The sequence below is a fragment of the Monodelphis domestica genome, chromosome 3 (assembly GCF_027887165.1).
Source record: "Monodelphis domestica isolate mMonDom1 chromosome 3, mMonDom1.pri, whole genome shotgun sequence".
NCBI lineage: Eukaryota > Metazoa > Chordata > Mammalia > Didelphimorphia > Didelphidae > Monodelphis > Monodelphis domestica.
Window position 1 is genome coordinate 64,714,041 of NC_077229.1, and position 14,575 is coordinate 64,728,615.

At 42.2% G+C, this 14,575-nt stretch overlaps 1 protein-coding gene across 5 annotated transcripts in view; it reads right to left on the bottom strand.

Annotated features, from left to right (window-relative positions):
- The window catches only part of LOC103093577 (mucin-16-like), a 93,699-nt gene that overhangs the window by 18,761 nt on the left and 60,363 nt on the right, over positions 1-14,575 (bottom strand). For 4 of the 5 annotated variants that reach the window (XM_056820570.1, XM_056820569.1, XM_056820568.1 and 1 more), the window contains exons 17-19: positions 7,987-8,100; positions 2,500-5,157; positions 1,897-2,010 (exon numbers count right to left, since the gene is read on the bottom strand). In XM_056820570.1, coding sequence (XP_056676548.1) covers positions 1,897-2,010; positions 2,500-5,157; positions 7,987-8,100 — 2,886 coding nt within the window. The remainder of the gene's footprint in view (positions 1-1,896; positions 2,011-2,499; positions 5,158-7,986; positions 8,101-14,575) is intronic. The other variant, XM_056820572.1, reaches the window with a different exon arrangement.

Below are 14,575 nucleotides of genomic sequence, written 5' to 3' on the forward strand. Positions count from 1 at the left end.
GCGATTTTCTATTGGAAATGGATGTCTTAACAAGGCTTATAAACAAGGGCAATAAGTAAATTAAGAGAGGAATATTCAGTCACAACTGAATAAAAGGATGCTTTAGGGATTTTATAGTACATGGGACATACTTCCCTTCCTTGAATTTTCTTATCCAGAATATGGCTTGATGGTCTGCCTCCAATCCTCACCTAAGATCATCCAGAGGCATTTGTCTCCTCATCTTCATCTCTATCCCACTTAGAGCTCCAAACTTGACCTTATTCACCAAAGTTTGATGGGCTACCAGGAGTCATGTGGAGACAATGACATCAGAGAGGTCCAGTTTTCCAGTTCTGACCTATGACCAATTCCAGGATCTCATGGCTACAGTAGCCTTTGGAAACACTCAGAGGCCATAGCATCATAGGACCAGGTCACTGAAACCACAGAGCCAGTATGTAGGAACCAATGCATAAACTAGTGACCAAGAAACATGCCTGGTTGAAGAACAATGCCTCAGAAAAGACAAGACTTTTGGGTAAATGCCTGGGATTTGATACTAAAACGGTGGGCCAAGTGCAAGTAATCACCAAAGGTCCAAGTGAATTATTAAGCCAAGATGAGGGAGAAGGTTGTGGAAACACACCTTAAAGGGAAGGTCCTAGAGCCATTCTTTTCCTCTTTTGCAAGTCAAGGTTGATAGATAAAATGATTTGCCCATATTTGCCTCATTCACCTTCCCCAAGTTCATTGCTAAAGAGCGCTGGAGCCTTTGGGTCTATCTCTATTCCTGACTCCTTGACACCAGGACCTCTGTGGCTCTGACCATAGAATTAACTAGCTGGCATAGTAGAGAGAGTGCTGAGTCTCGAGTCAGGAAGACCCGAGTTCAAATTTAAACTAAGAACTCATTAGCTATACGACCCTGGGAAAGTCAATCAGTCATTGCTTGCCTCTGTTTCCTCATCTGAAAAATGGGGCTAACTATACCACCAAATTCTTAGAGTTGTTATGTGGATCAAAGGAGATACTATTTCTATAAAAAATGCTTAGTCACAGTGCCTGGCACATAGTAGATGTTACATAAATGCTTATTCCATTCCCCTTCCCTTTTCCATAGGCAAGCAGTTGGTAGGTGTAAAAGATAGGTTTTGAAGACAAATTTTACTAATAAACTGGGATCTCACCAATCTACTCACTAGATCAAAGCAATCAATTAGTTGCCATTGATTAAGTGTTTATTAAGTGTCCAGCCCTGTCCTAAATACTAAGGAAGTAAATAAAAATTTAAAAACACATTCTTTGCTCTTGGAGAGTTCATAGAAAAACCTTCCCCAAAGTGCAAAGAGCCTTAGCCATTCAAAGTGAGGTGGTAGGGCTGAACTCTCTTCTTGACCCTGGAGAATAGCATAATAGAGTGGAAAGAACAATGACTCTGGAAGAAGAAATCCTGAGTTCAAATCTCACCTGTGATTCTTTCTACTTTTGTGTCATAGGGCATGCCACTTAAATTCTCGGGGCCTCAGTTTCCCCATATGTAAAATGATGGGGTTCAGCAAAGTGGGCATTGAGGGTCCCTTTCAGTCATGTCCAATCACCCTGAGCTAATTACTTTATTTCTCTAGGCCTCAGTATCCATATCTGTAAAATGAGAGGTTATATATAATAGCTGATACTTCAAAGTTTCCTTCCAACTTTGTGCCTATGTTTGATTATATAAAAGATCTTAGCAGTGGGAACCTCACTCTAAAACTCATCTTCTCCAGGCTGTACATAGAAAGGAATCAGAGGTACAGAAGAGTTCTTGAGGATTGATCTCTAAAATAATTTCATGTTTCCTCTGTAAGACTGGGAAACAAGGCCCTAAAAAGGGTAAACCTCCAACACAGAGACAGAGAGGAGGTACCTACTTACCTGTGGGCATAATAGTAGACACAGGGGTCAGGGGGCTCCTTATCAGTGCTACTGTGGTTCCTGGTGCTCCAGGGCTTTGGGAATGTGTGACTGGCTCCACACCAGCATTACCTCCTACAGGGGAGGGGAGAAACCAAAGCTCAGTCAAGTCATTATTAGTGGATTCACAAAGGAAAGTAAATTGTTGCTATTAATGGCTAAATCCAAAAACACATGGCTTCTCTGACTTTTCCCCACAGGGTAAATAAAATTTTTCTCTTCAAAGCACTGACTCACTGATGGACAATCCCCATATATATTTGATTTAGTGGAATCAGAATCCCATAATTAAGAAGAGGAGAATCATTTTAGCACAGGGACTGTGAAACTGCCCCTCCCATGGAGATGAGGAAGCCTGCAGAGATGACACTAATTCAACAGATATAGCACTAAGGAACAGTCCCTACAGTGGCCCAATGGAAGGCTAAAGAGAGGAAGGACCTGGGAGGAAGACCCTTCTCCTTAGAAAGACAGAAACCAACCCTCCCTGGACAGACACGCCCCATTTCTTCCAAGGCCACACCCCAATTCCTTCCCTGGGAAGCTTATTTAAAATATGCTTACTGGGGAAGAGGCTGGAAGTGGAAGGCACTTGATCAGAAACAGAGGCTGTGCCTGCCTTGACACTGCTGCCCTCTGTGGTTGTGTCAGAAGGACTGGGAGATGCTGTTGTGCGAAATTCCTGTGTGTTGGCTGGAGGCAGGGTGATAGCTGGATTTGGTGTTGCCTGTGGGTTTCTCTCTGACTCTAGAGTCAGGCCAGCTGGCCCTGGGTCCTCCAATGAATTAGCAGCCTCAAGGGAAGCTGTGCTTGTCCAGGCCTTGGGGGTACTTAAGCCTGGCCCTGGGCTCAGAGATTCATGAATGGGAGTGTGAGGTTCTGTTCCTAGTGAGGGTCCATCTCCTGTGGTGACAACCAGATTGGGAGAACTGACTTCTACTTGTGATGAGGAGCTGGCTGTCCAGGGTGCTAATCTTGACACAGTTTCCACATCGACATCCATGCTGCTAGAAGCAGTGACATTTGGTAGTGGAGAGACAAAGGTCACAGTAGGAGCAGTGCCTACTGCATCACTGGCCTCCAGGGTAGATATACTTTGACTTTGAATATTCAATGGGAATCCTGCCTCACTCTTCTGTGGGACTTCAGTGATGATCAGTGGGCTTTGAATTTCAGACAGCTCAGCCTGGGTCACATCATCAAGACTTGAACCAATATCAAAAGGAGTCGCTGTGGTCACTGCTGGCCACAGGGAGGAAGGGCTTGTGTCTCTGGGAGTCACAGCCTTAGAACTTTTTTGAATCTCTCCTAGATTTGTAGCAAAAGGAATAGATGATCTTCCTTCAGCTCCTGTGTTGATCCTTGGAGGAGCTAAAGTGCTACCTTCTATCACTTTTGCTGTAACAGTATTTTCTCTGATCTTTGTGGTAAAAGTGTTCACAGAAAGTGTTGAGTCTTTTTCTAATGCTCCACGTGGCTCACCATGAGCTGTTGTCCCCAGGACAGCTGAGTCAGCAGAGGTGACCAATGAGCCTCCAGGACAAGTGTCTGAGAGCACTGGGGATTTAGGAGTGGTCAGTGGGGCATCTGTGTTATTCTCTACCACTGAATTTAGGAGCTCATGGCTAAGAGTGAACACACGGGGAAAGGGAACAACGTCTATGATTTTTGTGCTGGAAATTAGGTGCATGGAGTCAGTCCTGGGGGGAGCTGGTCTCATGTTCTTGGTCATGGGGGTAACCTTAGATGAGGTTATAGTAGTTGAAGAGTGTGTGCTTTGCCATGTAGGAGTGCTATCTGTCCCAGTGAGGGTGAGAGCCCCAGCTTCAGCTATGGTTGATGAAAGAAGGACTATGCTTTGTCCAGGGAGAGTCACGGGCCTACTTGTGGTGGTAAGATGCAATGCTGAACTCACTTGAGAATCTGGGCTCATGGAAGCCATGGAGGTATCACCCATCATCTTGGCTGGGACAGACTTAGTTGTATTTTCCATGGCCAGTGGGAAGTCTGAGGTCTTCTCTAAGTCTCTAGTTAAGATTTCATAAGCTAAAGTCACCTGTGGAGTTGAGCCAGGAGTGGTACCTGACATGTTCAATACACCTCCCATAGTAGCAGCTGAAGACCCAGGAGGTCCAGGCAAAGAAGGGGTCAGCAAAGCACCTGTGCTCTCTTCCATTGTGCCCAGTAGATTTTGGTTAGGAGTGATCTCAGGATGGAGAGAGACCCTGTCTGTGACCTTGCTGCTGAAGATGACACTTATGCTGTCAGTCCCAGGAACATTGGAGCTCTTGTCTTCATCCTTGTAAGTAACCCCTGAAAATGTTACAGGAGATGAAGTAGAGAATTTGGATGGCAACATGGATATAGGATCAAGGCGATTCATGGTAAGATCTGTAGCTTCAGCTGAATTTGAAGACCATGGAACCACTGTTCTTGTACCAAGGAGAGCCCCAGAGATGCTGCTGATAGAGACAGCAGGTGCTGGTGTAGTCAACACCAAGTATGAGTCTGTCTCTCCTCCCAGCCTTGTCCCTGTAGTACCTGTGGTGTGGGGTGGAGAGGTATAGACAGCTGGCTTTGGACTGGAGCCTTCCACAGGGCTTGACATGAGGTCAGCAGTGCCCCCAGAAGGATGAAAATTGCCAGGGATGAGTGTGCTGATATCTGACTCTGTAGTGGTGCCGGGTCTACTGGTCTCCCATTCTGGGGTGATGCTGGGGGCCAAGCTATTCTGTAAATGTCCACTTTCTCTGCTGCTAAATTCAGTCACTGGTCCAACAGAGAATGAACCCTCAGCAGAGGTGGGCTTCTTAGGCTCCGGAGTGAGAGGTTCAGCTGGGCTTGTCCAGACTCCAATAATGGCAGTGCTTTTTCTACTCCCTAAAGAGGGTGAGGGGATAGTTCTGGAGTAACTAGTCCCTTCACTTAAATTGAGCAGAGAAGTAGAGGTCATGTCAGGTTGAAAAGTTACTCCAGGACCTGTGAAGAATATGTGCTCCCTCTGGCTTATTGCAGGGGTGTCTGAATTCGCTGAGAAGGTGCTGGACTCTGTTTTATCTTCTGCTGGTCCTTCTATAGGCAACAATGGGGTATTTGTGTCTTCTCCAGATGGTGTTGGAATAATGCTGGGAGCAGTGGAAGGTAGGGCATCTGAGCCTGGCTCTAGTGTGGTATGTCTCATTGACAAGTCTGGATCTGGTGTGGTTTCTGTGGCACTTATGGCTGTTGGAAATGAAGAGAGAGGCACAATCGAGGTTCCTGGGGCTGAGACAGCAATACTGAAAGAATCAACTGGAGTGGGCCATGGAGTAAAAGGGGTACTGGAACTCTCTCCAGGAGATATTTCAGCTACAGGTGTATCTTCAAGGGGTAGAGAAGAAATTGTCCCAGATAGGCTGATGTTTAAGGGAGCACTAGAGTTACGGCTAGCTGTGGGTTCTACTGGAGTCATGGAAAGTGAGGGCCTTGCAATTGTCATGGTGATTCCCGAGGATATCTCAGATGGAACTGAGTTTTCAGTGGGAGAGGACATAGTTCTCCTGTGTATCTTAAAGATGAGGTCACCTGTTCCAGTGGGTGCAGTGAGAAGTGGGGCTTGAGTGGCTGTGGCTCTTGGAGTTATATCCATGACACATATGTCTGTTTCAGTGTCTGAAATGGAATCTCTCCCAGTAAAGCCAATTATAGGGATACTGGTAGAGTCTGTTGGTTCTCTTCTCTGGTCAGATCCACTCACTTTCTTCAGTGTCCCTGAAGTCTCAATAGAGAATCCCGTGACCAAAGATGTTAAAGTTAGTTAAAGAGGTTGATGGGGGAAGTTTGGAGTCATTAGGACAGAGATCCCCAGAGCCTGTGAGAATTTCATCCTTCCTGAGAAGAGTAACCAATCCCTAACTCCTGAAATTAGCACCTTCTCCCTGACAAGTTCTTTCAAAACAAAAAGACTGTGACAATGATTAGGATCTACTTCTGCTCTAGGGTGGCCACCATGAGAAAGTATTAAATAGGATGAGACTGATATAGAGATGGATCTGTCCTGTCATCAGGCCCTCAGATGAGATAGGGATCTGTAACTTTTAAATTACTCCACCCTACTTAAACCTTACTTTAGGGGAAGCTAAAGTTGTAATCTCCTGATTGAACAATGAAGGTACTTAGTTCTCACCTTATAGTGAAGCTAGAAGGTTAAGCTAAGTCTACTTTTAGATCTTAATACAAAAAGGTGTTAAGTAACTTTAAAGGTGTTAAGTAACTATAAAGGTTAAATTAATCAACGAAGGTCAAGTAACTAATAACAGATGAACTTAACAAAGAAGTTTTAATTAACTCAAAAATCTAATCAAAGGAGGTGAGAACTAAAAGTATGGGCAGTCCTGGTGAAAGCCTTTGATGTAGTTGGTAGATGTGAAAGATTAGAGGAGGAGACACAAGGGTGAAAGGTGTATATATTAGGGATTTTTCATCTATAAACAAAAAAACACCTTCTTTCCCTGGAAAGGTGAATCTGGATGATCATTTCCTGTGAGCAGCCTGGGCACCACAGTTCAATCCTGGAACTCAGCCTGGAGGAGCTCACTCAGACAGCTTCCTTGAGATGGTCTCGTGGTGAGTGATAAGACCGACTTCCTTTTCCCTTGGGCTCAGGGAGGTCCCTTTGGCCAAGGCCTTTAACTCCTGCCTGGCTCAGCCTGAGCCAGAGCAGTTTAAATTAACTCTTTCCTCTCCCTCTCTCTTCTCCTTAATTCCTTCTCTCTCTATTAATTTAAATCACCATAATTTCCATCTGACTTGGGTATTTTATTATTTGGGATTTTCCCTGGTGACCAAGTAATTTACATTTTAAGTCAGAACTATAAAATTATCCTTACAGTTGTGAATTTTAAAACTACTCCACCACCCTACTCTCAAGCTGTACTTTAGAAGATATGATTTAGCTCTTTCCTGATTACTAACAATGGAGATACTTGGGTTAACAGAATCAAGTCTTGGGAACTATATATTTCTCCACCCTACTCAGTTTAACAAGGTCAGGATGCTTGCACCATACTCAAAGATTTTAATTATCTGAGGAAATGGCCTTCAACAGACATGTGCTGAAAAAGCGGACACAGCCCTGGGCTGTCCTATGTCAAGCTAAGCTATCATTGGTACAGATGAGACACAGGAAGGTGACATAAAACCATCTATATATGACATGTCACTGATTCTCTTCTCTCTTTTTCCCTGGAGAGGTGACTCTGGCTGGCAGCATCCTAGGCTTTCTGACATCTTGGAGTAGTGGCAATTATTTGTCTGGGTTTGGAGCTGTTTTTCCTTGAGCTGATTCAGGTTTGGGCATCTTGGCTGAGCCCTTTTGGAGTTCAGGCTGGTTCTTTCCTCCTTCACACTCCAAAACCTTACTTTCTAGCTCTCCTAATCTTCCCACCTGGTACTAGCCAGGTGGGAGGAATCCTACTCCTTTTCCTTCTTCCTTCTCCTTGATCTCCTCCACTATATCAATTAAATCACCATAAAATTTCCAGCTGACTTGGGTATTTTATTATTTGGGATTTTCCCTGGTGACCAATTAAATTTAGATTTTATGTCACAACACTAAAATTATCCTTTCAGAATTTCATGCTCAGACAAACTGCCTGACGTATACCTGCTCTGGCTAAATGGACAATGAAGTAGTAGTAATCATTTGTTAAGACTCAGCTACCCTATTCAGGGTTTTAGGTGCTGGGCATACATAGGCAAAATCATAAAAGAAGCCTGTCCTCTCGTAGCTGACTCGTATCATGGTATATTATATGTATACACACAGAAATAGACAAAATCCTCCACGAGCCCTTCTTCCAAAGGCTGGTATCACAGCATACTTCAGGACAGAAAGTAATGGGACAGAGGAAGTTGCCAGGTCTTACATCTTAATGCCAAACTCCCCCAACAGTGAGTGTCCTATTCTCAGACTATGAAGATGAATCCATATCATATCTCAAAGCTGGAAAAGAAGGGCCCAGGAGCAAGGATGAATAACAATATAATAGAAAGAAAGAAATAATATTTTACCCATGGCACCTAGGGTGGATTCATAGGTCAGGAGGCCACTGGTCACTGATGTCATGTCTCCTGGCTCTCCATGGTCTGGGATATAAGTGATGGGCCCTACAGCAATCTCATTCCCTAGAAGAATAAATGAGAACATATATCTCAGGAGTGGGGGTAAAAAGGACATTATGTTGTCCCCTTATATTCTGAAGGAAACTCCAAAATATGTACCCTCTTTACTTCATCCTTCATCCAGCAGAGAATCTCTCTAGTACTCCCATTTTCTCATTTTTTTTTCAAACTCTCCAGATCTAATGAGAGCTTTCCTACTTCCCCATCTGGAAAAAGCCTTCATTTTATCCACCTTTCCCTGAGAGCTATCATCTCCTATCTCTCTTCCCTTTTGTGACTGAAATCCTTGAGGAAGCTCTCTATAAAAGGTGCTTTCACTTCTCTTCTTCCTACTCTGTTTTTAACTACAGTCTGGTTTTCAAAATCATTCAAGTGAAATTGTTCTCTCCAATGGTATTAACAATCTCTTAATTGCATAAATCTCTCAATGGCTCTTTCTTCATCCTCATTCTTCTTAAGCTTTCTGCAGCCTTCGATACCATCATCCTATTCTCTTTCATTTTTATAACAAAACTCTCTTGGTTCTCCTCTTACTTGTATGACCACTCTCTTTAGTCTCTTTTGCTAGATTCTTATCTAGCTTAGGGGTGTATGGGGTGCTCAGGGAGGGGTAATATCTCTGGTATGGATGGCTTGTCGTGCCCTTCTAGGGAAGCTCTCCAGCCACTGACCCTCACCTGACAGCCAGCTCTCACTTGTGGCTCCTAATAGCTGCTAGCATGCCACACCCTGGGCAATGGCTTCGACAGGCTGGCTAAACCTTGTGAGAGTAGCCATCGGGTCGATGTCGACCCCTGGTGAACTAAGGCTTTGCTCACCCAGAATGTGAAGACTGCTTTGGTGGAACAGGCGGAAGAAACCAACAAGAAGGTTCAATGGCTGAGATGGCGATGCAGCAAGGCACTGTGGAGTGCTTAGGGTGTGATGGAGCACAAAAGACAACACGGCCATGCAATGCAGCTGAGGAAGTCTCCAGGTGTAACGACTTTTCGTGCCAATGGACCCAGGCTTCCAACGCCGAGAGAGTGGGACTGTCTCTGTGCATTGACTTTTCCACTTAAATCTTCATGCACAGGTGTCTTTGTGCACAAAAACGCACAAAGACAATCGTCATCCTCGGTTCGAGAGACAACCAACATATCTAGCTCATGAATTAATGTAGGTGCCCTATAAGGCTTTGAGCTGGGCCCTTCTCTTCTTCTATAAGATTTCCCTCAGTATTCTCATAAACTATAAGATTTAACCATCATCTCTATACTGATGATTCTCAAATCTGGTCATCCATCCCTTAACCTCTATGGTGATCTCCGGACTTACAACTGCTATTGAATAACTGCCTGTTGGAAATTTTGAACTGTGCATCTTGTAGACATCTTAGCCTCAACATGTCCAAACTTAACTCATTGTCTTCCCCTCAACACCTTCAACCCTTTCTAAATTACCTATGGCTATCCAGGATATCACTGTCCACTCAAATCATCCAGGCTCACAAGCCAAGTCATCATTCTTAAAAAAAAAAGTCTTATTTTTTCTTTAATGGAAACTCTAAACCAGAATGGCAAGAGGTAGGCAACCAGGTCATTGTTGACTGCTTACCTTTCTCACCCACCATATTCCAATGAGTTGACAAGATCCATAGATTTTGCCTTTATCATATCTCTCCCATATCCTCTGTCTCATATAACCCTGTAATTGCTCTGGTATTGGCCTCATGCCTTAACTATTGCAGTACTTTTCTATTTGGTCTCCCTGTCCCAAATCCCATCTCACTCCAGTTCCATTCAACTGCGAAAGTGCTTTTCCTAAAACCTAGGTCTGACCATGTCATTCTCCTACTCAATAAACTTCAATAACTCCGTATGTATTGCTTTAAGGATAAAATACAATACCCCATTTAGCAATCAAAGCCTTTCATGACCATCTCCTCCTTTTTTTCTGTTCTTCTTATATCTTATTCCTACTTGCCCTGTAACCCTCTCCTTTCTCTTCCTTGCACTCACTTTGCGATCTCAATTCAACTTTGGCTATACCAAATTGAATATATTCCTACTGTGTTGCACCCAGTTACTTTATATTGATACTGCAACTTCAAGTGGGAGTGGGGTTTGGGGGAGGATAGAGAATGTATTTTCAATATATTAGCTCACTCTGGGGAGGGGCCATTCTCAAGTAAAGCTCTGCTGTATAAACACAATGGCTGCAATTTTTATGAATATATCCATATGTCATGTTGTAATATTTGATCTTTGGAAGAAAAATCTGGAATACTTTCCTCATTTCCCTGAGTTTCTTCAAGTCCCTGCTAAGAGCTCCTCTGCTTCTTAGGTGATCCTTCTAAATTCTAGTGCCCTGCTTCTCTTGAATATCTCCAACTGATCTTGTTTTTAGATTGTGTGCACATTGTTGTTGTTGGCATATTGTCTCCCCAATTAGACTGTCAGCTTCTTAAGATTAAGGGTCTTTCTTCCTATACCCTGTGCTCTGCAGAGTGTGGGGAAACAGAGCAGACACAATGAATGGTATTCAACTCACTGACACTGATTCTGCCGAAGGAAATTTTCCCTATGTTGCTATTATTCTACAGGCTCCATATATGTTAGATTCAATACTAATCACCACAGAAGGGTCCTTGTAGCTCAGGGACCACCAGATTATGATACTATAGAGAGATGAGGGATCCTGAAATGCATTTACTGACCCAACAGGTGTCATACAAGGTCTTAAGTATACCAAAAAAAGCTCTAAGAGGGAAATGGGAGGGAAAGTGATTTCCCCTGAGATGTTAAGCTCTCCTCCCTGGACACATGTGACCCCCATCCTCCAGTGCTAAAGAGGAAGCCTGATTCAAGCATTCTTCCTTAGATAGAGCTAACAGGCACATGAGCAAAAAGAGAAGTTGTCTCTGCCCTAGCGCTGCTGCCTTCTGTACTGTGGGAGCTGGGCTCAGCGAAGCTGATGTCCAGCTTTCCTTTGTGCTAGCTGGGGTCAGGATGATAGCGAGAGTTGATGTTTCTCCTGAACTCATCTCAGACTCTACTGTCAGGCTGGCTAACCTGGAGTTCTCCAATGAGGAGGTAGCCCCAGGTGAGCCTGTGCTTGTGGAGGCTGCCCAAAAGGTAAAGGCAGAATGAGGCTTGGCCACATGATGTTGAGTTCCTTTTACCAAGGACTCTTTCACCAATAGGGGTGGCTTGTTTCCCCCTGTGATGAGGGCCTGGCAGTCCAGGAAGGTGAACTTGATACAATCTCCATATCCATGCTATAGAGGCAGTGATGTTTGACAGCAGAAGGATCCTGGTCACCACAGCACTGATCTTCACTACTGAAGCAATGCTGGCCTCCAGGGTAGCTGTGTTCTGATTTTCAGACTCCTGGTCAGCTGTCCCTGGTGCTCAAACAGTGACTTCAGAAAACATTTTAGAAACAAAGGTACCTAAGCTAGTCTGTACTCCCATTGAGTTCTCAAGTCACTTAAATTCTGCCTTCATGTTTTCAATTATAAAATGAGGATAATAATAGCACCTCCCTCCAGAGCCTGGTACATAGTAGATGCTTAATTAACCCTTTCTTCTTCTCTACTACTAACTCCTCTTACTCCCCCCCCCCTGTACCACCACTGTTTCTCAAATGTCAAAACTCAGTAACCAGAAAAGGGGGCCCAGGATAGATGCCACATCAAGTCATAAGTTGAAAGGTAAGCATATTTTTCATATGATGATGATAATAAAATGTAACACTTTTAGATTTGCAAAGTATTTTACAAATTTTATCTCTTGTAAAAAATCAATTAACCAACACTTATTAAGCACCCACACAAAGCCAGGCATGGTTCTTGGTATTGAAAACATGGAGACAAAAATAAAACATCCCCTGCCCTTGAGAAGCTTACAATCTACAAGGAGAGTTTATACAATGAGTCCTCATGGACTTAGAAATTTGTCCTAGGAAAGGAAAAGAACACAGACTTCACCTGTTATACAGACATTATAAAATCCTCTCTTTAGTTTTATACTTCAAATCCCTTACCTTCAGCCTAAACATGGATATCCTAAACATGGATACTAAATATCAGTTCTTAAGCAGAACAGTGGAAAGTTCTAGGCAATTGGGATCAAATGATTTGCTCAGTGTCACACAGCTTGGAAATGTCTGAGGTCAGATTTCAACCCAAGATCATCGATTCTTCTGGATCTCTTCCACTGAACCAGCTAGCTTCCCCATTCCCTTTAGTTTTTAAGCTCTCCATTAATGTTATTCCCCCTCCAGAGAGAGAACTGATGAATTCTGAGTGCAATAAAACAAATATTTTAATTTTTTTTACTTTTGTTGTTTTCTCTCCCCACAACATTGTTAATGTTGAAATGTTTTGCATGACTTCATATGGAAAATGGGTATCATATCTCTTGACTTCTCAATAGGGGAGGGAGGTAAAAGTTTTTTTTTTTTTTAATTTTGCCTAATTTAATTCCTTCAATTTCTTTTTCTTACCTTTATTCCTAAAGCCATAATTTCTAATATGATGTTAAACAATAGTGATAAAGGGCCATCCTAGCTTCAACCCTAATTTTATTGGGAGACTTCTAAGTTATGCCCATTTGTGATAGAGGCTGGCACCAAAGAAAAAGTGCCAGGCTGAAGAGGGTGTGAAACTGATCACCTTGACAGGGGAGGGGCCCCAAGGGTTTCCTAATTGAAGGAACTTTCTGAAGAGAAACCTGAGCAGAATTTACCTCAGCTCCTGTTGCTCAGGGGTGAGTCAACCTGACTTTCTCTCAGGGGGCTTAGACTGCCAAGACCTGAGTTCCCCCCAAACTCAAGGAGGGAGGTGAAAGGACCCCCTTTCCCTACTTTTCTTTTCCCATTCTTTCCATGCTAGTTATTCTTTTGTATTAGCTGATTGAGTTGACATTAAAAAAAGTTATCTGTTTCTCAAGCTGAGTGTGAGTGAACAGACCAAGGGGAGTTCCTTTGATCTCAAGTAGTAGAGGGGGGACAAGAGTGAATCTGGGAGAGCAGCTTTAGCTAAGGAGGGAAGGAAGCAGGGGGAAAATCTTCAAATCCCCTCTTCTCTCTTTGAGCCAACCCTAAACATCACCTATATCCCTAAACCCCATTTTGAGAAGTGGGGGGTTATCCTCTCTTCCCCCTCTCTATAATGAAAGGCTCAATCCCTTGGGTACAACTTAACCCCTCTTTTTATATACACATTGCAGATGACACTTGCTGATGGTTTTAGATACTACTTGGCATTTTAAGGAAATATCCATTCATTCCTATGCTTTTTCTTTTTTATTTAACAGGAATATGTTTTGAATCTTGTCAAGGTTTTTTTTTTCAGCATCTATTGAAATTGAAATATTGAAATAATCATGTATTTTATATTAATTTTGCTATTGATCTGGTCAATTATGCTGATAGTTTCCCTTGTATTAAACTCGTCTTGCATTCCTAGTATTAATCCCATTCTGGCCATGGTGTATGGCAATGTATCATCTTTGTGATACATTGCTGGAACCTTTTTGCTAGTATTTTATTTAAGATTTTTATATCAATATTCATTAAGGAAACTGATCTATAATTTTCTTTGTTTTGCTCTTCCTCGATTAGGTATCAGCACTATATGTTATGTCATAAAAAGCATTTGGTAACACTCCTTGGCCAATTTTGCCAAAAAGTTTATATACCATTGGGATTAATTGCCCTTTAAAGTTTTGAGAGAATTCCCTTGTGAATCCATTTGACTTTGGGCGGTTTTCTTGGGGAGTTCTTTGACAGCTTAGTCAGTTTATTTTTTTCTGAAATGGAATCATATAAATATTCTATTTCCTCCTTTGTTAATCTGGGAAATTTATATTTTTGTAAATATATAGCCATTTCCACTAGATTATCAGTTTTATTCTCATATAATTGGGTAAATGATCTACTAAAGATTGCTTTAATTTCCTCTTCATTGAGGATGAAGTCACTCTTTTTACTTTTGATACTGGTAATTTGATTTTCTTTCCTTTTTTTTTTCAATCAAATTAACCAATTCTTCTATGCTATATGGGGTAGGAACTAGGTATTGATCAGTAACTAGTATCTCACACCCTATACCAAGATATAGTCAAAATGGCTATATAATTTAGATATAATGAGTAATACTATAACTAAATTAGGAAAACATACAATAGTTTACCTTCCATATCTATGAAAAAGGGAAGAATTTATGACCAAACAAGAAACAGACAGCATAATAGGATATAAAATAAATAATTTTGAATTAAATTTTTAAAAAAAAAGCTTCTGTACAAACAAAACCAATGAAACCAAGAGTAAAGGGGAACTACAAACTGGGGGAAATTTTTTATAACAAGTTTCTGTGATAAAGGTCTTAGTTCTCAAATTTATAAGAAAACAAGTTATTCTCCAATTTGGCAAATGGTTAAAGGATGTGAAAAAGCAATTTTCAGGTGTAAAAATCAAAGCTATCAATAAT